The sequence below is a fragment of the Neurospora tetrasperma genome (assembly GCF_000213175.1).
Source record: "Neurospora tetrasperma FGSC 2508 unplaced genomic scaffold NEUTE1scaffold_5, whole genome shotgun sequence".
In the NCBI taxonomy this organism is placed as follows: Eukaryota; Fungi; Ascomycota; class Sordariomycetes; order Sordariales; family Sordariaceae; genus Neurospora; species Neurospora tetrasperma.
This window is the reverse complement of record NW_009799103.1, coordinates 3319248-3341552: the sequence shown is the minus strand read 5'-3', so window position 1 is coordinate 3341552 and position 22305 is coordinate 3319248. Positions and strand designations below refer to the sequence as shown.

General features: G+C 51.5%; 9 protein-coding genes across 9 annotated transcripts; 4 read left to right on the top strand and 5 right to left on the bottom strand.

Annotated features, from left to right (window-relative positions):
- Positions 1–421: 421 nt before the first annotated feature.
- Positions 422–3158, top strand: NEUTE1DRAFT_67858 (uncharacterized protein; the record flags this gene model as incomplete). The annotated part of the gene is made up of 3 exons (XM_009855318.2): positions 422–1147; positions 1218–1874; positions 1989–3158. The coding sequence occupies 3 exons, from the start codon at positions 422–424 to the stop codon at positions 3156–3158; spliced, it is 2553 nt and encodes an 850-aa protein (XP_009853620.1).
- A 569-nt stretch (positions 3159–3727) lies between these two features.
- On the top strand, positions 3728–5566 carry NEUTE1DRAFT_86536 (uncharacterized protein; the record flags this gene model as incomplete). Its single annotated transcript, XM_009855317.1, has 6 exons — positions 3728–3933; positions 4025–4150; positions 4208–4356; positions 4454–4827; positions 4891–4975; positions 5090–5566. 6 exons carry the CDS (start codon positions 3779–3781, stop codon positions 5359–5361), a joined length of 1161 nt encoding a protein of 386 aa, XP_009853619.1.
- A 300-nt stretch (positions 5567–5866) lies between these two features.
- On the top strand, positions 5867–8644 carry NEUTE1DRAFT_124179 (uncharacterized protein; the record flags this gene model as incomplete). The annotated part of the gene is made up of 3 exons (XM_009855316.1): positions 5867–5960; positions 6423–6803; positions 6944–8644. The coding sequence occupies 3 exons, from the start codon at positions 5867–5869 to the stop codon at positions 8527–8529; spliced, it is 2061 nt and encodes a 686-aa protein (XP_009853618.1).
- A 2375-nt stretch (positions 8645–11019) lies between these two features.
- Positions 11020–12567, bottom strand: NEUTE1DRAFT_46663 (uncharacterized protein; the record flags this gene model as incomplete). The annotated part of the gene is made up of 1 exon (XM_009854438.1): positions 11020–12567. One exon carries the CDS (start codon positions 12565–12567, stop codon positions 11020–11022), a length of 1548 nt encoding a protein of 515 aa, XP_009852740.1.
- An 833-nt stretch (positions 12568–13400) lies between these two features.
- On the bottom strand, positions 13401–14082 carry NEUTE1DRAFT_124178 (uncharacterized protein; the record flags this gene model as incomplete). Its single annotated transcript, XM_009855315.1, has 2 exons — positions 13401–13973; positions 14044–14082. 2 exons carry the CDS (start codon positions 14080–14082, stop codon positions 13401–13403), a joined length of 612 nt encoding a protein of 203 aa, XP_009853617.1.
- Positions 14083–14289: 207 nt separating this feature from the next.
- On the top strand, positions 14290–14762 carry NEUTE1DRAFT_117930 (uncharacterized protein; the record flags this gene model as incomplete). Its single annotated transcript, XM_009855314.1, has 1 exon — positions 14290–14762. The coding sequence occupies one exon, from the start codon at positions 14570–14572 to the stop codon at positions 14747–14749; it is 180 nt and encodes a 59-aa protein (XP_009853616.1).
- Positions 14763–15817: 1055 nt separating this feature from the next.
- On the bottom strand, positions 15818–18456 carry NEUTE1DRAFT_124177 (uncharacterized protein; the record flags this gene model as incomplete). Its single annotated transcript, XM_009855313.1, has 4 exons — positions 15818–17024; positions 17085–17809; positions 17862–18055; positions 18129–18456. The coding sequence occupies 4 exons, from the start codon at positions 18454–18456 to the stop codon at positions 15818–15820; spliced, it is 2454 nt and encodes an 817-aa protein (XP_009853615.1).
- Positions 18457–19622: 1166 nt separating this feature from the next.
- NEUTE1DRAFT_140064 (uncharacterized protein) lies at positions 19623–20152 on the bottom strand (the record flags this gene model as incomplete). The annotated part of the gene is made up of 2 exons (XM_009855312.1): positions 19623–19967; positions 20033–20152. The coding sequence occupies 2 exons, from the start codon at positions 20150–20152 to the stop codon at positions 19623–19625; spliced, it is 465 nt and encodes a 154-aa protein (XP_009853614.1).
- A 790-nt stretch (positions 20153–20942) lies between these two features.
- Positions 20943–22280, bottom strand: NEUTE1DRAFT_140063 (uncharacterized protein; the record flags this gene model as incomplete). The annotated part of the gene is made up of 1 exon (XM_009855311.1): positions 20943–22280. One exon carries the CDS (start codon positions 22278–22280, stop codon positions 20943–20945), a length of 1338 nt encoding a protein of 445 aa, XP_009853613.1.
- Positions 22281–22305: the final 25 nt, after the last annotated feature.

Below are 22305 nucleotides of genomic sequence, written 5' to 3'. Positions count from 1 at the left end.
CTAGGATAGTCGTGATAATTTACAGAATACGTCATCACTAATACATGGATTCGAGGTACATCGGTTGTTTTTATACTTTTACTTCTCTTTTCCTGAAACCAGATAGATTTATAGCAGTCTTGTGTACTTTGGAGCTATGAGAAGTAGCGCCACTCTGTCGATATTCGTGTGATCTTTCGCTTGGCGCAATTGGCTGATGGCCCGCCAAGACCACGGTTAAATGCCCGTCTCTTCAATTTTGTCATGGACGAGCAGGGCCTATCATCCGCTGTTCTTATGAGGGAGAGCTCTTGTGGAGCCCTTTCACCTTCCCACACATCGACGCAATTCATTCACGACGGATTCTAGTGTATGTATGTACCGAGTCACAAGCCAGGTCCCGTCTCCAGCTCCGTTGGCAGGTCCCGTCCCCTCGTCCAGAATGTCGATAACACAACCTCCACTCCCCCCATTGACAACATCTCCATCCACTACCACGAATATAAATGCCACGACTGCTACTACCGCTGGTAATGCGACAGCAGCAAGGCTATCAAACATAGTAACTGGTCACTCGACTGGTCACTATTCTGATCACCAGCAGGCAACTCCAGAATCAAGACCACCCAACTTGACATCTACCTCGACGGCTGCCGGTAGTGCTACAGCTACAAGCGCTGTCTCCACAGAGCACCACGGCGGGCACTTGCACCCCCCAACCCATCAACAACACCAATCGACTGACCATCAACTACCTCCTCCTCCTCCTCCAACACAACCACAACCACAACCACAACCACAACAAGAATCCTCGACAATATCTTTGCCGTCATTCAATGTCGATGCTCACCCCACCGTCCTTGCAGCAGCTGCCACTGCCGCTGCCGCCCATCATCATGCCTCTGCCAACCATGATGACCACCAAGCCCTTCAATCTGCCATTGTAGTTGCTCCCGACGCCGTTGGTCAAGCACCACAACCATCCATAGAGCCAGGCAACGTTGCAAACCCTCAATCATATCCGCCTGAAGCAGCGGCCATGTATACACAGGCACTTCCAATGGCCTCTCAGACACCTTCTCCAGCCTCCGCTACCACGCCGAAACCCCAGTCCAAGACCACCCGCCTGCGGAGGGCGTGTGACCTGTGCAGCTCAAGGAAAGTCAAGGTAAAGCCGGGCTATCCAGATCTCTTACGTGCCTATATCATAGAGCTGACCTTTTGCTCTCATGTTGTAGTGTGATGAGACTCATCCTTGTCGGCCATGTCGCGATCTTCAGGTCGACTGTACCTTTAACCGGGAAATGAGGCGTCGAGGTCCTCCCAATAGGCATGCAGAGGCTGCCAGAGCAGCGAAGCGTCCGCGACTCGAACCTGCCTTGCCAAACAACATGGGCCACCATGCACAGCCTCACAACGCCGCCCAGACTTTGATTTCCATCGCTGGCAACCCGCGAGGCGGCCACCACGCAGAGGCGCATGGGCAGACTCAGACTATGCTCGATGCCGAATCGATAGCCCCATGGTCCGTCTTGGTGCTCCTCGTTGACGACTTCTTCACCTATATCCACCCCTTGACGCCCTTCCCCCACGAGCCTACCTTCCGTCAGCAACTGGCCAACCGCGAAGACCAAAAGAGCCGCGAGTTTCTGGCCCTACTCGCCAGCATGGTAGGCTGCCTGGTTGCCTCCTTTCCCAGGACCGCACGGTTGCATTTCAAGTCACAGCATGGCCTGAATCTGTTCCCCAAGGCCATTTATCTCGTCGACCGATGCCGCCAGGTGGCCATGGAAGCCCGTGGTTCTCACTTTTATAACCGAGAAGACATGACGGTTTACGACGCAGTCACCAGCTATCTCCTCGGCTTGGCTGCTGCTTACACTTTGCAATGGAAGGTGTGTCGCCGCTTCATGTCAGAAACTTGCAACATCATCAGAGAACTGGGGTACCATAAACAGCGTGACTTTTTTGCAGTCACCTACCGGGGCCCTGCCTTCGATCATGTACAGGACCAGATCGGCAAGCGTGTCTTCTGGGTCCTGTTTCTGGGTGTCCGCTCAATGATGCAGCTCGGCGGGCCCAGTGGCGATGTAGTGTTCCCCCCACCGACACCTGCCGAGCCGTATCCCGATTTCCCCGTTGAGGTGGACGACGAGTTCATTCTGCCCTCCCAAATCCTGGTGCAGCCCCCGTCTGTCGTGTCACGTCTGACTGGCTTCGTTCAGGCCATAAAGATTTATATGACCATGAACCCGTTGGTCAGCATCGAGTTATCATACGGCCTCTCAACACTACCCTTTCAGGATCAAAAGGTCATGTTACAGGATTGCGTGCAAGCTGTGAAGCAGGTCATGGAAGGCATGCCCCCAGAACTCACTCTGGACTTGGACAGCAATCCCGCCGACGGTATGCCAACAAGCCTGAGTGAGCTATCTCGAATTCCGGCGTCGCGTAGCGCTCTTAGCGACAGTGGATTCCAGTACTGCCCACCCGCCTATCCTGCACATCAGCCGGCCTCAGACATCCAACATATCGTCAATAACGATCATGGTCGTCGTCTGCTTCAATATGAGATCCAAAAGGCAAATATATATGCGTCGCAGGTCGCGACACGCTCATACTTCGTCGAACGCTACCTAAATCTTCGCGATGCCCATCGCGAACATACCCGCCATCAAGCAGCACAAGCATATGCTGCCGTCACGGCCGTGGAGAATGGCGTCAACGGCAGCAATGGAGTTTCCCATGATAGTAATAAGAGCGTTGCCGCTGCTGCCCTACACGCTGCTACAGAGGAGTTATCTGATCCTATTGACGAGAACATGACATCCGAGCGTGAGCTGATTGTCCAGAATCTCCTTGTCGTGCTGGCTTCCATCTCTCAACGCAACATGGAGCCCAATGGCGCATCCTTCATCAATAAGGTTCGTCAGGTGGCTTCCACTCTCGTCCACGATGCTCCTGGAAGGAAGGGGCCCATGGCCACCAAGGCCCAAGAGCCTCTCACCCGCTTTCTAGACATTCTCATGAGGCTGGAGAAGACTGGACCAGGGAACACGGACCGGGGTGACGGGACCATGACTCCGCAGGATGAAGAGATGGAACTCAGGAGCTGGGCGGACCTGCGAGAGCACCAGATGCGATTTTACCAAAGTGGGGGGTTCATGGGTCAACTCTAGCATGAAGATGTTATTTACAAGGCGGGCGGTCGTCATTATGCGTGTTTCTGTTCAAGCGACGGCAGTTAGACGATGTTGGGAACACAAAAGAATGTCAAGGCTTTCGTTACACTGAAGGGATCTTCCCACCGCTTATCTCAAGCTCACCAATTTGTTCCTTTTTTTTCTTCTTCAGGTTTTTTCTATTTTTTTTTTCTTTTGGTAGATATCAAATCTTGTACTACCTTTCGGTCTTATAGGGTGAGCCACGTGGCTATTCCAGTGCAGGTAAAATGGACAGACAGGGTATCCATCGGTGTTGAATGGTTACACCGTCGGTGAGGGGCAGTTCGGATACAGGCACACACGGTTACAAGCGATATGATGCTACTGCAGCAAACCAACGATCCCAACAAATGTTGCACGATCCTACTGGAGGGCACTGCACGGTATGGATCGCCGGTGGATTCGAAGGAGGGGTAGGTATCCGGGAAGCCGAGGTGGATATGAGTGTCGGAGCTGGATTCCATACATAGAAAGCGCCGGGCTGGGCCTGACACGGATTCTCACCACGCTCAGCATCACTCTCTCTCAACCCGGTTTCTCACCGTTCTTTGCAAGCACAAACAGTTCCTTACACCATGAACAGCGAGTTGCACGTCTTAATCATAGGCGCCGGCCTTGGTGGTTTAACACTTGCCCAAGGTCTTCGCAAGCAGGGCATCAGCTTCCAGATTTTTGAGCGTGACGCCAGCGCCAAAGCAAGAGGCCAAGGATACGCCGTTGGACTTCACGAGTAAACACTCACCACCACCCCTGCGCTGACTTCCATAAGTGGTCATGCATGTCTTTTATAGAAACTGACATACATACGCGGTACTGTGCAGTCCAGAAAAGCTCTTTGGTGGCTCTCTTCCTGATGAAGTCTTTTCATCCGTCCGGTCATCATGTCACCTCCTTCCTCTCCAGCTGCCATCATGCCTAGCCATGTTCTTTCCGGATGGGCGGGCAGGGTACGTGACAGATAGCCCGGAGACGCCTTGCTTGCGAGCCCACAGGTTACGGCTGAGGCAGGCTTTGGCTCGCGATCTGGATATCCAGTGGGGAAAACGGGCACAGAGGATTGAGGAGGGGGAGGATAAGGTGACGGTTTGGTTTGAGGATGGGACTCACGCGGAGGGGACTATTCTCGTGGGGGCTGATGGGACTTTTAGTGCTGGTTTGTTTTTTTCCCCATTCATTGTTTGCTTGCTTGCATGATTATGTGATGATGATGAAACGGGAGTGGGCAGTGAAATGGCTGACTATCAACATAGTCCGACCACACATCCTCCGGAAACCAAACTCGGAGGTCTTGGAGATCTCAACCTCTTCGACACTCACCATGGGCGAGTGTCGGCTTAATCGTGCCGATATGGAGAGTCAGCTCCAACTGGCTTATTCGTGCTACGTCGCGTATGGTCCGGACTTTGTCCTCTTCAGCGGTCTCAACCGCGTCAGCGACGATGGATCCTACGGAGACTACTACTGGATGATGGTGGAAAGTCGAGAAGTGGGCGATGATCACTGGGTCAAGACGGGCACGGCAGAAGAGAGGCTGCGGAAGTCGAAGGAGAGAGTCCAGGCGCTGGATCCCAAGTTCAGGGTCACGGTGGAAAAAACGGAGGTGGATGGCTTGAAGAAGGTGGTGGTATGTCGATCGTGATTGAGAGTTGAGGGAAATTATCCGGTCACTAACAATGGTATCCTCCAGGCATGGTACGATGCTCTGATAGAGGATATCCCTCCAGTCAATAGGGTCATTTTGATCGGGGATGCCGCTCATCCGATGACACCGGGTAAGTCCCCTCATCTCTGCTCAAATCTTCTCCTACAACCACTTGTTGCAAGTTCAAACCACCGAGAGGGAGAGCTAACCAGGTTTTCTTTTCTTCTTCTTTTGTTGTGGACAGCTCGCGGGGAAGGTGCAAATCACGCAATCAAAGACGCAGTCGGCCTATCCAAGCTTCTTGCCGAAAACAAAGATCAGCCGATCGACACCCTACGGCACAAGATGGATGAGCTCCAGCGAAGCCTGGTAAGCGAAGGCAATCAAGCAATTTTGCTGGCGCGCCAGGTGATGGCCAAGGCCCGTCAAAGAGAAAGGGTAGAAAAGCCCATGGTTTGGGGTCACGAGGTGAAGACTGTGGATGAGGCGGTACCGCTGCCTCTTGAGCTTAAGTAGGGGGTTCGGGGGAGTCATCCCTTACGTAGCACGTTTAGCGATCGTGTCATTCGTGCTTGAAAAACAAATAGCCAAGCTTCCGCTCCTTTCTACCATCGTCAAATCATGCAGGAACTCGGCCTTTGGTATCCGCGATATTCAGTGAGTGGAGGGAGGGCGATGAGTCGGATAGGCGCTAGGTTGACAATGACCCCATTTCTTCTTGATATGTTCTTTCCTTTTCTTGACAACTTTGCCTCACTCCTGCCAGTTTCCAGCATACAACTTGCAAGTCGCGGGGCTATCAAGAAAGGAAACAGCAATCATGAGTGGTACCGTGGGTGCCTCTCTTGAAACAGAAGACCGCGCTGAAAGTTCATTGCAGTCCATGTAGAGGTGAGTATCCAATTTTCCTTCCACCACCATTCTGTCACCATTTTCATTCGAATCTGGTACCGGCTACATATGATATCTGTCTGTCAGAACTACGATACCATCGTCAGAAAAACCCTCGTTTTCATCTGTTATGGAATCCTCGTTCAGAGGCAAGTATGCGTCCATCCCGGCTGGCAGCGCTCAACCTGGTGCCACATCTTCTATTTCGTTTCATCATACAGTCGGTATGTCGCGTGGCCGATCATTTCTGACATTTGGGTCCTGCCAAACTTCGGACCTTGTGAGTCCTCGGTATTGTCTAACACCACCGATGTTTGGTGTGTGACACAAGGCGATCGACACCCTCAACCAACGAGCCCATCAGATCTCTTCCTCGTGAGACACGAGCAGTGTGGCCATGTAAGACGTTGCACAACGGTTCATACCAAGCAGGGTGCGCATAGCCTGCTGGGCATGTTCCAGTTTAACCAGTCTTGGTGAGTGAATCTGTATTTGAACGCTCCCCTCTTATTCGCACTTCTCATTTCAAGTCGTTTTCATATTCTCTTGCATATTCCCTTGGTCTTTGCTTGCAAACACCACTAGAGACATGAATCCACACACTTCGACATATGAACCATCCGACTCTACTCCGCTGTCCCCAGAATTCTCTACCCAGGACCGTCTCCCACTCGGCCAATATGAAGCGCACCAGGACTGCATCATACCGCAAAAAGTCATTCCTCGGAGAATTCTGCAAACCAACACGCGACTGTCCCAGTACTCCCCATGGCAACGATGGGGATCCTCCTGGTTCTGGGAGCTAGCAGCAATGACACTCAGCTGTTTCTCCCTGGCGTTGACACTGGGTATTCTTTACTTCTTCGACGGCAAGCCCTTGGAATCGTGGCCCCTCTACCTGTCACTGGGCACAATCATATCGACCCTGGCACAGATTTCTCGCACCTCTCTTGCCTTCGCCATCACGCCCTGTCTGGGGCAGGCAAAGTGGAATTGGTTTTCTCAAAGAGAAGACGACGTTCTGGTCTTCAGAACCTTCGATGAAGCAAGTAGAGGGCCTTTGGGAAGTTTATAGCTGCTCTGGAAGCTCAAGTATCGGTAAGTTTGAGTTTCTTGTGAGGGTTGTAGGGCCATTCAGTTGATTCACCTGCCCTTCAGCTGCTAACAAAATGATCTTATAGACATCTCGCCTCGCTCGGCGCTCTAGTAACGGTTGCAATGTTCGGATACGACCCCTTCGTCCAAGCCATAGTCGACACATCTGGATACGAGGTTCCACTCATAGGAAGCTCAAGGGCCAAGATTCGGGCATCAAACAGGATCTGTGTAGGTCAAGAACAGATAACAGGAAAACAGATTACTTTGACGAACGAAAATGGCTCGATGGGACCCGACACGGTGGTCTTCCAGGAAAGGGCACTGACAGCGGACTTTGGCTTGACGCTTGCCGTCTACGATGGATTTGTCAACAAGTCGTTGGCCTTCATAGACCCTTACCAGTCATCCTTCTTTTGCGACACCGGTAACTGCACATTCCGGATTTTCGACTCATTGGCAGTTTGCAGCCGTTGCATCAATGTGTCAGATCATATTCGAAGAGAGCAAGTGCCCGGGGGAGGGAGCACATATACACAATATATGTTGCCATACGGCTTGGAAATTCTCAATCGGGACGACGCAAAGCCGCCGAGGAATGCATATCCAGTTCCCACAGAAAGTCCAATACACAGGCGGGCAAAGGGAAATGCGGATCAACTCATCAGCTTGATATCACCAAATCAAACCGTTGTCCAAGTCATAGCCAACCGGTCCGAGTCGATATTCTTTGCCAACTTCACTACCACCTTTGTTGTTTTCAGAATCATCCAGTCTACACCGGAATTTGTCAACAACCTTTCGCCTTGGAATACGACGTTTCCACTCGCCATGGAATGCGGTTTATCCTTCTGCGTCAATCAATACAATTCGAGCGTTAGTAAGGGCATACTCCATGAATCCGTTCTTGACTCGTGGGACGAGTGGTCACATCCGTCACTGTTGCCTCAAGATGGATTTCTGGAAAGCAACATCTCTACAGAAGATCAAAGAGAAAGATGGATGCATCCCTTCAACCACACACTAAGCAGTCCAGTCCGCCCAGATTCACATGGAACGCTCTGGGATTTTCCGCGATCTGATTTACTCCTGGCTACACACCCCAGTCTTGACCCTGGGGAACATGATGACTCTGGTGCTACTACGGTTTCCAACCGCCTCCCCTACTTCAACATCACCCAAATATCCCTAGCCTCCACAATCGACTGGTTCACCCACGTCCTTGCTCCCGAGCCACTGATTTATCCAACCACAGCCGATATAGGTTACGGTAACCCCGTCGCCGGAGCCATCGCCAAATCAACCAATCTCAGCATCACTTTCGACAACGTCGCCCGTAGTATGACAGCCTGGATCCGCGAGAAAGAGGGGGTATGGGTAATGGAGAGCGACACGAAGAAATGGGAGTTCCGTTTCTGCATCCGTTGGCCATTCGTCACCGTTCCTGTGGCGGTCATGGTGGCGAGCGCGCTTTATCTTGGGCTTACAATTTGGCAGACCCGCATGTACGGCGTGGACCCTTGGAAAGAGGACGCTTTGGCGGCGATAGCACATGGACTTGATCAGGAGAGCAAGGCGAAGATTTGTCAGGCAGAAAGGGTGGGATTGAGGAATGAAGCTGCGATGGGGATGAAGGTTACGCTGCGGCAGGGGATGTATGGGGAGGTTGAGTTGAGGGATGTGGGTAAGGAGGGATAATGCGCTTAATATATGTGACTTTGATGGGCAAGCAAAGAAGAGATGACGGAAGATGATGACCTATCTCAAACACATACACATGAGCAATGTGCAATACTGAAACCGGATTTAGAGGTATGTATGAATTTTCCATAAAAAGAAAAAAGAAAAAAAAGAAAAGGGCGCTCAAAAACCCTCCCTCGTTTTCTTGGACGTAACCGCCAGCCGATCTCCCACACCCATCTCCTTATCGGATTCTGTCCGATTGTTCTCGGACGCCTGCGGACCCAACTAAAAGCTGACACTGTTAACAGGCGAGTTAATGATATACCTCACGCCCTCGGCCTCCGTCACGGTATACAGACGCCCGCCATTCCTCTTGTCGTAGCTCAGATCTTCGGGACTTCTGGGGTAAAAGCCGGCATTCTTCTTCGCCGCGGCGCCGGGAACCCAGGCCCAGAGATCGCCCTTGGATGCCCCGTTGCTTCGCGAGAGGTAGAACTTGCCGTTCGCCGACACGGCGCCCTGCATGCGCTCAATGTTGACGCAATAGGCCCAGACGGCCTTGGAAACACCGCCGCTGCTGTCGGTCTTGAGCCGGCGAGTGGTGTAGTCGAGCTCGTACCGCACCAGACGGATAGGGTCCGAAGTCGAGGTCTGGTACTCGCCCACGATGAGACTGTCGGGGGTGGTGGTGCGGTCCAGGGCCATGTAGGAGTGCCGGAACTTGAAGGAGGAGGACCATTTGTACCATCTGCATGATATGAGAGTGGTAAATGTCAGTGCGGGAGTATTATACCTAGGTAGGAAATGACATAGAATGATGAGAAAACGACTGACCTGATCTGGGGAATTACATATTTGTAACCAGCAGCCGAGTAGACACCGCTAGAGACCTTGCCAACATCATCGCCAGATCCAACTTGCCAGATATTGGTCAAGTCAAAGACAAGACCCTGATACCATTATACGTATCCAAGACCCACAAGGTGTTTCCATACCACATAATACCGCCCGCATGCACCGGCACCTCTCTAAAGTTGTCGGACGCATGCGGATACACGAGCAGTGCATGGCGATAGGTATCCCGGGCGCGATTCACAAAAGTGACGCGCACGCTTTTGTCATCATCGCGGTACCAGCTCACGATCCAGCCGTTGATGCCCTCGTAGGTGCCCGCGTCAAGCGCATTGGCCGTCGAGGTAATTCCCTGCGGCAGGCACCCACTTGGTCGTGTCCTCGTCGTTAAAATCCGAGCGAGGTGTGTTGCCAGCGCTTGCGCCCGGAGGAGGAGTCGGAGTCGGTGGTGATCTGGTGGTTGCCATCGTTGAAGACGTCGGCGACCGAAACAACTTTCTTGCCGGGCCGCGGTGAAGATCTTGGAGAGAGAGAGAGGCGACGTTGGTACCTATCGTTGTCTGCTTGCTCGGTGGGCTTTTGAAGTCTGATCCACTCTTTTCCTTGGAGATGGTGGTGGTTGAGCAGCCGTTGGGGTCGTTAACGGAAGCATGGAAGTAAAAGAGTGGCTGCTGCCAGGGATAGGGCTAGGATTGATGATGATGTGAACCACCTCATCATGCTTTATGTTGTCGTCGTGGTTTGTCAGCTTGAAGGGATGAAAAGAAGTTGAAGCATCTGAAATATACCTATGGATAGGATATGAACGATCTACTGGGCATGGCGACTACTACTCGTCTTCATACCTCTAGGTACCTATCTTTGGTAAAGTCATTCCTCAAGGGTTGTCTCACACATGGGTTACTGACCTTGCATTTTAGACCTGTACCACCTCACCCACTGTTCAAGACCCTGCCACTCATGGTGCTGGATTGATCCGCACGCATAGAGCTTGGTTGTGGGGTATGGTATGTAGTAATTCATCACGAGATACTTACTTTTTCTTACAGCTTCCTATTCATTTGTTCTTAGTCAAAGGTTAAAGCTGCGCTAAGATGTCGTCGTCCAAGCCGTCCATCGGACTTACAACAAAGGTGGGATGCATCTCGGGCCTCCACATGGTGCTGTTGTGACGGGAACGATAGGTAGCATTAAATGGTTGGTCTATAGCGTCGGGCTGTTCCTGCGTCTCATTCAGTAGCGTCTTTTCCTGCCGTAAGAAACGTGGTATTTTTGGGCAAGGTGGCGACAGGGAAGAGTTGATCTTCAGATGGGGGGTGCGTAAAAGCGGGAGGTCATATTCCCCGAACCCATCCTTGTCACAATAAATACCATCGCCGGTTCGGTCAGTCTGGGACGGTGGCATTGGATTTGTTGTAACTAAATTGACCAGAGAAAAGACAAGGCTTGATTGGTTATTAGGTACCTTGATTGGGCAGGCCATAGAGGGATGGATGTTTGCCCTGCGTTTCTCTTACTTTTTGTCGGTGATTCTTCCCTCTTCTATTCTCATTCTTTCTTATTCTTGGTTGGTTCTGGCTCTAACCGCAGTCTCTCCTTTCCCAAACCCCCATGTTGTTGAGCTCAATCCATCACCTCATTTCTCTTCTCTCATTATACCCTTTCCTTCCACCGACTCAATCTTTGAGTAACGCTGAAAGCCGTCCTCACTGTCAAGTTGTGGTCAGAATCTTCTTCAGATACTTCTGCTCTGGATGCATCTCCTCCTGCAAAACCACCAATTAGCCCATCCATCTTGCAGGCTCCACCTTTTCCTTCAACCCTTCCGCTTGTCACTCCCACAACTGTTCCCGAATCCCATGTCCCACCTCCTTCGTCCTCCTCTTCAATCAAAAACTCAAAGCCCTCGATGTCCGTGTCCGTGAACATCAAGGAGTCGACTGGTGATAACTGGCCTTGCTCCCCATCTAAATGTTCCTTTTCTGCCTTCCCTCCCGCAGTTTCTCCAGTCCCACTCTCACCAGTCGTGGTATGTTCCCCGGCAGTTCCCGCAAGACTGATTCTCAACCGCCGTAAACTGCTCAAGTCAACTGGGATCTTGATCTCCAGGAACCTCTTGATTGCCTTCTCCAGATCCTCGTCCTCATCGTCTTCCTTCTCTTCCTCATCTCCTCCATGATATTCCTGGTCTTCCGCCTGCTCAACAAAAACCTCTCTCCATGCGCTGTCGCTGTCACCAGTAGCAGCAGTATCAGCCCACGTACTAGACGTAGCCCTCTGAGCAACTCCCGTGCAAGCTGGATATCTAGGTAAAGGCTTCCACTTTTTCCACTCGGACATTCTTCTTGTCTTTGTTCTCTTCTTTCCTCTTTCCCTTTCCCTTCCTTCTATCGCCTTTTGTTGTCTTTCACTCTTTATCCCCACCTCCTTCCATTCATCGTCCACTCCATTGTATTTCCTTTTCCCTTTCCCTCTTTCTTCCCCTTTCCCTTCCCCTTCCCCTTTTCCTTTTTCGTTTGTTGACTCCCACACCCTCCACACCCTCCTCTTCTCCTCAGCTGCTATCGGCCCCCTACCACCACCACCAATAAGGTCATCCCCCTTATAGCTTCCCAAAAAGTGTCCCTCGACAAGCGGGTGCTCAAACACGCGTCTGGCTCTGAACGGACGGGAAATCTCGAGGACGGAGCCGTACCCGGAAAGGGAAGTGTCCCAGGGCGGTGGGGTGTGCGGTCTCTCTATCTCTGGTGAAAAGTCTGAGTCTGAGTCTGAGACATCCTCATTATCGTCCTCTTGGTTGATGTCTTCAACAGAAGCGTTGATGGATTGCATGACTTTGGCTGGACGGTCGCTAGAGAAATTGAGTTGCGCCTGTTGATTAGGTAATTGAGCCGCAGGGAAAACTGCTTCCAGAGGTAGTTTTGGTAAGGGCTTGTCGTTGGCAGACGTAATAGGGAGGGACTGGTGGGAGGGAGAACTCTCCTCACCCTCGGCGCTACTACCATCGTAGAGCTTTGACTCGCGGGATTCCTCTCGATGGTCATGGTGGCCTGGGTTGGGCAAGGGAGCGTGGATTTCTGGAAGAGTTCTTTTCTTTTTCCACCGGATTGGAAGGCGAAACAGGTATCTGGGGCGTTTGGACTTGCTTTTGATGCTCCTTGGGAGCATGGGGATGTATGGCTGTGAGAGTGTGGCGCCCATTGTTATGAGCCGTCGGGAGTTGCTGCTTAGGATGTATATGTCGTATTCGACAAATGCTGTCGCTGATATCGGTTACTGAACTGCCTCTGTCCTTCGTTGTATTCAGCGAGATTATAAATGATGAAGGGAAGGTTGGTGGTACAGTACATACCTAGCGAAGGGTTCCAGTCTTCTCCTTTTATAAAGAACCGAGGTTGATGATGGCCAACCCCCCATTGTCATGAGCGTGCATCAGTCAAAACTTACAGTAGCACTCGGGGGTGTGATCCGTGACTCGGCTTAGGTTCTCACTCTCTATCTTGACAAGAACCAAAGTCAACACTGAACGTAAACACCAACCCCGGAAAAAGAATCAGATCTTCGATCTTACACCTTTTGAATAAGAAAGCCCTTTTTCCTGACGCGCGAGTGTGTCACGCCACCCAACCCAAGGGGTCAGTGGGTACAAAAAGCGTTGGCCACTGGCCGTTTATTCTATATAAGGAGAAGCTTACTATCTGCCGTACGTGATTCCTCTTCTCATCATCATCATCATCGTCATCAAGTTATGTACATGGCAATCATTACAGTCATAAAAACCCAGGTTCGCAGAGGAGCGCAGCTCCCTTTAACCTTCCTTCCGTATCTCCATCCATTATCATCATCATCATCTTTCCTGAAGAAACATGTGCATCATCCAACCCTTCAACAACGTAGTTGGCCAACGCCAGCAACTTTCTGCAAGTTTTCCGTAGGCGGTAATCGTCCTTCTCGTTGATCCAAAGGAATGGCACCTGCCACTGCTCCTCCCTTACAACATGCTCCCAAACCTCACAAACAATGTCCCATCTCTCCTAAACATACGACCTCGAATGCGACCTTGACCTCCTGCTGCGACTATGGCTCCCACTATGACTCCTCCTCCCATGTCCACCGTGATGATGATGGTGATGAGTCGTCGTCTTCCTCGTGTAAACTCTCTCGCCCCGTGCGGTATGTCCACCATGAATCCACGCCAACAGACTGGTAATAAAGAAGAAGATGCAATTCATGATACCAAAAGCGAAGCATGCTTTCAACATGGCGCACGTCTTATTGATATTGATGCGGAACGTATTAAAGTTGGCAGACCCGACAGCGCCCAAGTCGACAAAGTACGGGTTGCCCCGGTCGACCGAGGTGCAGTTCACGTTGCCGATCCAGCGTAGGTAAAAGACGGCGGCGATGAAGGCGCCGACGAAAGCGAGGTCGACAAAGGAGACGAATTGCGCGTTGGTGGAGGAGCGGTGGTAGGTGAAAAGCGTGGCGATGCACCAGGCCAGCGCGAGGACGGAGACGATGAAGAGGATGAGGATGTAGGTGGGCGTGAGCTGGTTGGCTTTGACGTAGCCGTCGACGAAGTAGGCGAGCATGCCCATTGTTGGTATCTTCAGACAAGAAGGGTTAGACTAGATCGTTGTTGGGATTTGTTTTGGGGAAGGAATGGATGATGCTTACCAAGGTGATGATTTCGAGGAATCGCCAAAAGGCGAACATCATTGCAAAGAGCATCTTTTGGTTGTGTTCTGCTCTTTCAGCAGTGGATTTGGTCGAAGACGGGTGTAGAGAGAGAGTTGGCGATTCGGAAAATCCTCGTTACGAGGAGATACGACGGGGGTTTATAATGAAATTGAAGGGCGCGATTCGAAAGTGGAAGGTCGCAAACAGTCGCAGGAATTTCGGGAATTCAGAACTGGTTTGGGGCGCGTGAAAGGTTATGGTATATGCCCGTATGTGTCTGGTGACTGACGGCGCTCGCTCTGCCAATCGGGACTGACAAACTGCTTTGAGCCTTGAGAGAAGCCCTGAGGGTTGCTTGCCCCGTTTCTCTGGTTGTCGCTCACGTTGCTTGGCTTCGCGTTGTGTCGCCCTTCTTTTTTCTTTTGCTTATTTTTTGGGGTTTCCGTTCGACCTTTTTAGAGGTTGCCTCGTCTGGGTCTGGCGGTCAACAACAGGTTCCTCGCGTCAGCTCTCAAGGACCCTGATGACTGCTATGACGTCGATGCGCAGATGGTTCCTGGTTTCGAAGCTCTGTCGCTGCAACCCAACCACGAGAGGGGCGAGAGAAGACCGATCCAAGTCTTTTCCAACACCGATGCTTCTCGTCGCCTTGTGTTCCTCGATTCGTCGAAACAAAAAGAAACTTGAAAAAGGTGAAGGCTGAACAATACGCGCTGGGGAGGATGCGCAAAAGGTGGGTGGGGTCGACTGGTTCGTCCGAAGTGAAATGTGGATACGCAGATCCAACCAACGTTCAGGAACCTAAGCTGCGGTGCCTGGGCCGGGTTTCAGTTGTGCCGTTGTACTTTTCCCAGGTCTCTTCTTCTCTTATACTTGTAATAGATCAATGAAGGATTCAAAAAGGTCTTCTCTACAAAGTCGGGCAAACCAAAGGGAACCAACAAAGATATAGAAAACTTCTCTGCGTCTTTTCTTCACCGTACTTATGTAAGGTACGCCTTGAAGCATCGACTTACATGCACCTTCAGCCCCAAAATCCGGGGGGTTGGCCCAATCACAGCACCGCAAAGCTGTAGAGAACAGAGTGTGCCCCACTAGCGAACAGCTCAGCCCAGACGGCGCCGCAGGATGACGGGCCTCGTAACCAACCTCGTCAGGAACTCTTTTCTTTCTCCGAGAATCCAGTATTTGCAGTAGTCAACAAGTCGGGTGGTTGAACAGAGTGAAGTATATCTCGCTGTGCTGAATCGTTCACGAACCCGCCAATACATACGTCAGCAACTATCCTATGTAATGAACTTCAGGAATGGAAACAAACCTTAACCACCGCAACGGCACATCGGCAACGTCAATTTCCACCCCAAAAATGGGTTCCTACAATGGGCATGGTCCCTGCAGAAAGCCGACCCATTCAGAGAAAACCAAAGCCATCCGAAGAAGGGGCCATGTCCTGGAAATCCGGCTCACCGCCCGAAATCTTCAACTCCAATGTGGGACTAGCTGACGTACATTGTGCAGTCATGAAACAGGCCAAATACATACAAGCCTAGAACTGTCGATCTGTTTCTTTAAATAAGGTCAAAACTTGAAACTGGACCCTTTCCCAGCACCATTCCGGCCGCCGTGGTTCGCCACTGTGGACCGTAACCCTTGATCAAAGATACTAACCACGCCCAACCCCCTATAATGACTGACCTTTCACTCCCATCATGAGAGTTCTTGAGAGTTCCTCCAACGTGAAGAAATCAAAAAGATCAGAAAAAAATCTACTCTAAGGAAACGTCCCCTTCTCCGGCCCAAAATACCCTCTATCCTTGGGAATCTCCAAGATGCCCGTCCCTCTCCCGTCCACCCCCGCCCCACTCACCGTGTTCCCCCACCACTCCAGCCTCTTCGGATTATACCCGACCGCAAAAAAGATAATCAGCCCGCTGACCGCCACCCCAGCCGTCAAGGCCGCCGACAAGACGTAATTGTACTTTTCCCACCACGCCAACCGGTGCTTCGGCATCCAGTACATAAACACATACGACAGAATGAACCCGGGCGTCTTGTAACTCATGTTACTCGGCGCCCAGTGCTGCACGCCCTGGATGACGAGGATAGGGTTCAGCCAGAGAAGAGACGCCACAAAAGGGAACAATGTGCGGTCCAGCAGGGAAAACATCCGCCAAGAGAGACGCTGGCGGAGCTGGTCTTTGACGCCGGGGAGGTAGCGGGGGCCGTATGTTTGTCCAAAAAGGAAAACTAGGGCGATGCAAGTCCCGATGAGAAAGCACCACTTGAACAGCGGGTAGAGCGAGTTGAACATGCGGTCCGACCCGAGCAGGCCCCACATCAGAGAGCTGGCGTAGAGGGGATTCCCGTCGTTGGCGCAGGTAAAGCGGGAAGGCTGGTTGGGGGTGCAAAGCCCCTTGACGTTGGTCATGATAAAGTCTTGGGTCCCGACAGCGACAAAGACGGTAATGATGATGGTCCCGATTTGACTTCGAAACACGGCTCGGGGCGGAATTCGCACATAGTGTCCCATCTTCAGGTCTTGGACCATGTTGTCGCCATACCCCGCGAGAGCCCAGGACCCTAGTGTCTGCGCAAACAGAAAGGCGTTGGTATTGCCAGGTAGCAAGAATCCGGTAATCACCTGGATCAATGCACCCAGACCGAGGTTCGTGCCAGTCGTTGCCGAGAGGAACGATAACGGCACGGCAAAGACTAGGTTGATCCCAATGACGAGAAACACGAGCCAGATCGGGGTATTGAGTGGATAAATCTTGAGAAAGATGACGGATACGACAATGGCGCCCACCAGGATGATGAGGAACCACCAATCCGGAACCTCGGGGTACTGAGCCATAAGTCTGCTGTGAATATCCATTGCGTTCTCATAGTTGCCCTTTCCGTACCGCAAACCATGGTAAAAGTCTACATAGGCTTGGCCGATAGTCTTCCATTGGTTGACCATGATATAAAAAAAGTAGCTAACAGTGAAACAATGATCAGATCAAGATAATGGGCTTTCTGAAAAAGGATTGACTTACACTGGGTAGAAGCAAAAGTTTGCCCCTACAGTCAGGATATATCCAGCCGAGTAAAACGGTGGTGAATAGTTCTGGTACTTGGTTTGATCCAGTCGGTTGTTGACCACCACCTTCTGAACCTGATACGACGTCCCATCGTTGGCAAATGCAGAGCTGGAGTTGATGGGTAGAAAAGCTGTATAGTTCATGTTCTTATAGTATATGCCCAAAATGATGAGACCGCCGAGAATGCCGCCAAAGTACATGGTACAAGTGGCGAAGAAAGGCTGGGATAGTGCGGCGTACGAGCTTGTGGCAACGTTCCAGTCAAACGTAGTGATGGGGTTGAACAATCCCAAACCTGTGATTGAGCCGGTCAAAAGGGAGAGGACAACGGAATCTGGGGCTATCCAAGTCATCCAGTTGAACGTTGAAAGCGCAGTGAACAGATAGCCTGGAAACCAGTAGTATATAGCCATTGACAGAGTACATATATAAAAGAAGCGGTAACGGGAAACGGTCCATCCATAGATGTTTTCTTTCGGTTCCGGTCTTGTCAGAGCTCGGTTCATGGCGATTGTGGGAAGGATTGTCGGCCATAGCGCCTTGACCGGGTAAACACTGAATCTTCGTAGATATCCAGCAAATCCCATGCCCATGAGCTGGACAAAAAGCGTTAACATGAGTTGGTATCCGAAGTTGACAAATTTTAGTCCGTAGTAGACATCCAGCCTTTGCACCAAAATCTGTCCAGCCAAGTCAGCCTACATCATCCCAATCACTATACCGAAAACGTACCATTCCATATGAGTTGGTGGTGTAGATGGCAATATTGTAGCAAATTGTGGAAAACATCTGCTCCTTGAACGTCCACGGTCCTGGGTTGAGCGAGTGACGAACACCAAAGACCGTTATGCCCCAATCGGGGAGCACCCATTCTAGAAACTTGGCACATGGAAATAACAAGATCTGGATAACCGACCCACTAAGACCTGCCAGATGTAATCAGTCCCAGTGTTCAAATCTTGAAGGAAGAGTGAGTCCTAGAGACAACATCCAACATACCGATAGACGGAAATCTGCTGTTAAAGAAGGTAGACATAAAAGTTCCAATGATCGCCCACGCCACGCCCAAGAAGTATGCCCTGATAGTCTCAATCGGCACACTCGGATCATCTTTCAACTCTTGGACCGCGCGAACCCCGGGATAAGGAGACGAATAGCGCATCAGAGTGGCATCGATTCGCAGGTCCCGGTCGTAAAATTCTCCGTACGCTTTGGGGCCTTCAAGCAGGCGCTTCATACGCTCTCGCATTTCCGAGGGAAAGTTCCAGTCGTCGGCATGGAACCTCACGGATTCCTGAACGATGGCGATGGCCTCCTCCTCGGTCATGTTGTCGATCTTTTCGCAGATGTAGTCGCCCTCCCCGTTGGGAGCCAGTTCTTCGAGCATCTCATGTGGGATCTGTTCGCTGAACTTGTGGGTTGTGCCGGCGCTCGACTGGATCTTTTCTGGGTCATGACTCGACACGCGTCGCTTGGTGCCGCCGTCGACATCCTCGGCGATCTCCACGGTTGGTCTTGGGGGCTGCATGGTTGTTGCAGCAACAGCTCATTAGAGTTCGGCGACTTTGTTGACCACAACTTGACTGCAGGCAAAGGCATTATTCGGATGAAGAGTTGGGATGAGGGTATCGTCGAGTGACGATTAAACTCACATTTGTCTGCTGGGCCTGTATGTTCGATGGGCAAGCCACATGAGCAGCGTGATATGCACATCTGACAGCCGCCGGATGCTTGAGAAGTGCGCAAGGGATAAGAATGCGGGGGTGCCAAAGAGAGACATCCTCAATCTTGATGAAACCGTTCCCCGCAAATGGAGGGAACTAAGCTCCGAATCTTGAACACAGTCTCCGGTTGTGTCCTACGTTACATGCATTCGAAGTTGGGTCTGGAATGGATAGATAGTGATCAGCAACGGCCTGAATGGATTTGATGGTGGAAGGCTCAAGGCATATCTGGTAAAGTGCGGGGAAGCAACGGCGGAATTGGGAAGGAGCAGAACACCACCTATGGTACCTTATCGTGATTTCATTTGGTACTAGTGTACATGCTGGTCATCAAGATGCTTGATCCATTCCCAGGAATATAAAAACGTTACCACCGCTGTGGTCATTGAAGGCGTTTGCCGGCGAAACCTGAGTGTTGGCCTTCACATATGATGCTCATGAAGAGCCAGTGCTTCCATGGTACTGTACTGTACCCGAAATCCTCAACCTCGAGTGCAATGCCAATCAAGAAACCCTCATCTTGGCAAGAGAGAAAAGGTGCTAGGCGGGACTTGTACTCTCAAACAACTAAATGCGAGGAAAGACCTATGGTAGAGACCTTACCTCCTGTGTACCTCTATAGTTTCATCATCAACTCTTTCCTCCTCTCAACACTCGTCACGGCCACACTTCTCGTCAGCTCTTCACCTTATCTTGACATCTTCCCCCAACACTGGACATCACACTTTAGATGGTTCCTGTTCAGTTTATTCCCACTCCCCCACTCCACTCACTTCCCAGCAGGCCCAACAGGCCCAACACCCTTCAGCGGCTTCGCAAAAACCACATCCTCCACCCTCTCAATATACTTATCCTCCTCCAACAACTTCCTAATGATCGGCTGTCGATTATGCGCCTCAAACGCTTCCCTCCCCGTGTACTGCTCAAAAAAATAAAAGACCCTTGACCTCTCCTCCCCTCCTCCTCCTCCTTCTTTCCCGCTACCTCCTGCGTCGGCGTCTGCTGGTTCCTGGGAAATGCTGTAATAAATCACGCCTGGCTCGGAGGCAGCGAGACGGGTGGTTTCTTCGTAGACGCGAGCAAGGGCGGAGGCGTGTTGGGGGTGGGCGTAGACCTGTGTTCGTTGTGTTTAATGAGGTTTTCTTTTTAGTGTGGTGATGTAAGGTAGGATGGACTAACTTTTCCGAAAACGCAGAATTCGCCTTCGGGGATGGTGTAGGTAGGTGATGACTTGGCTGTTTGTGTTTCTGTCCTTGGGAGAGCTTGGTCGTTGTTGGAGGTGGAAATCTCGTTGGGCATTGTTCTTGGGTTGGTTGGCTGTAAGAGCCGACCTGGGATGAAACTGAAATGGGGAGCGTGAAGAATAGTGCTTGTGTCAGCGTGATGGTTGAGGATGAAGGTCAGGAGGTTCTAGCGCTTGGGTCGATATTTGCATAAAAACAATGATGCGAGATGGTTACATTGCAAGTCTTACAAGTAAACGCTACCTGACCTCGGGCAGTTAGCTAGGCTAGAAGCGCGTACATTATGACAAAAAATGTTATCTTACAATGATAAGCCCTAGAGGTATACCAATCATGTGTGGTTTACTACGCAGCTACATATCAGGTTGTCAGCATAAGCTAGGTGGACAGTGAGATGAATTGCATACCACTCAAAGAGACTTCGCGATCATACCTATAGAGTAAGCTTGTTCAGTCGAGATAGTCCAGGAATATGTTGATATCCCCTTTTGCGTTGGATAAGTTGTTGACCCGGAAAACATATACATTAAACACTACAAGTAAAACACACATTGAGAAACAAAAAAGTAAACAAAGGAAACGTATGAATGTGCCCGTACATAGAGCTTTGCTTCTGATAACCAGTCCCAACCGCTACTGGGTTCCATCGTATAGTTTATAACCCAGGTCCTCCGAAGAAGAAAGAGAGAGCCAACAACCGACGCTGGGCAACATGAATGAGACTGTCTTTAGCACTTTGCGATCCACTTCATCCTTTCGCTCTCTCATTCCTCTCCATCCTGAACTCATCCATTGCTCGCCTTAGCCTCCTCCCCGTCACCGTAATCTCACATTTGACGCAGGTACTACTCATCCCCCAGCAAAGCCTTCGGATCTGGCCCATGATTATGCATCGCCGGCTGCTGATCCGGCCCCACCATGGTCCACCTCACCTCAAACGTCGAGCTATGCTTGGCCGTCTCCCTCAGCACGAACCGAAACGGACAATTACACTTATCCGTCCCGATTCTTCTCTGGTACGGCTTCCTCTGCCCGTTGCGTCTCGCCTCCTCAATCTGCTCCTGCGTCGGGCCCGGCACAGGTCGATACTTGTTTCCGCTGAGCGCACACGACATGGTCAAGTGGTATCGATCATTCTTGATCTTGGACCGACGAGTAATAACGCGGTATCCGTGCTGGCGCGTCCAGTTGTTGACTACCACTGAGGCCCCGTTGGGACCCCCGCCGACGTAGTTCTTACCCCCCGCCGAGGTGGAGAGTTGGATGTGGAAGATGTGGCCTTGAGGTGGGTAGGCCATGTCGAACCCTGCTGCTCCTGCTGCGCCTGGTCCGGAAGCGCCGTTGTTATTGTTGTTGTCCCCGACCCCCCAGGAGACGGAGGGGAGGGATTGGTCGCCTACTAGGTTTGCCGAAAGGAGCTGGAGTTGGCGGGATTCTTCGTCGTCGTCATCGTCATCCACGTCGTGGTCCATGCCGCCGCCGCCGCCGCCGTCTTGGTGGTGAGTGACGCCGACGTTGGCAGCGGAGCCGTCATCGTGATGATGACCATGGTCGCCATTGACGAGGCCGCTTACGCTACTTTCACCACCACCGACACCACCACCGCTGCCGCCGCCATCATGGGATTGACCGGCTGTGAGAAGCGCATTAAAGTTGATGTTGTTGGTTGCCGCGTTTGCAGAAGTGGCCACTAGGGTGGAAGTCGCAGCAGCCGAGACTGGGGCGTGCTGTTGCGGAAGAAGAAGGGGTGCATGATGTCCGCCAGGCAGGGATGGGACGCCGTAGGCATCGAGACGATGAATGATACCTTGGACGAGCTGGTGAAGTTGACCAACCTCGGCTTGAAGTTGAGCAAACCGTTGGGCGTCAATTGAAACCAGAGGTTGCTGCTGAGCGGCCACCTGTTGTTGTTGTTGTTGTTGGACCTGCTGCTGTTGTTGTTGCTGTTGTTGCTGTTGCTGTTGCTGTTGAGCTTGTTTTCTTGGCTGGCGGGGCTTACGTGGCTGCTTCTGCCGCGGTTGACTTTGCTGAGGCTGGGCAGCTTGTTGTTGTTGTTGTTGTTGCTGCTGTTGTGAAATGCCAGGGTGTTGAGGTTGTGATTGCTGGAATTGCGGATGCCCGGGCTCGGGGGGTGCGGAAGTTGGCTCGAAGAGTGAGGACATGTAAGGGGGGTTGGGAGCCATCGTGGTGGAGGAACTGGCGCTCCTA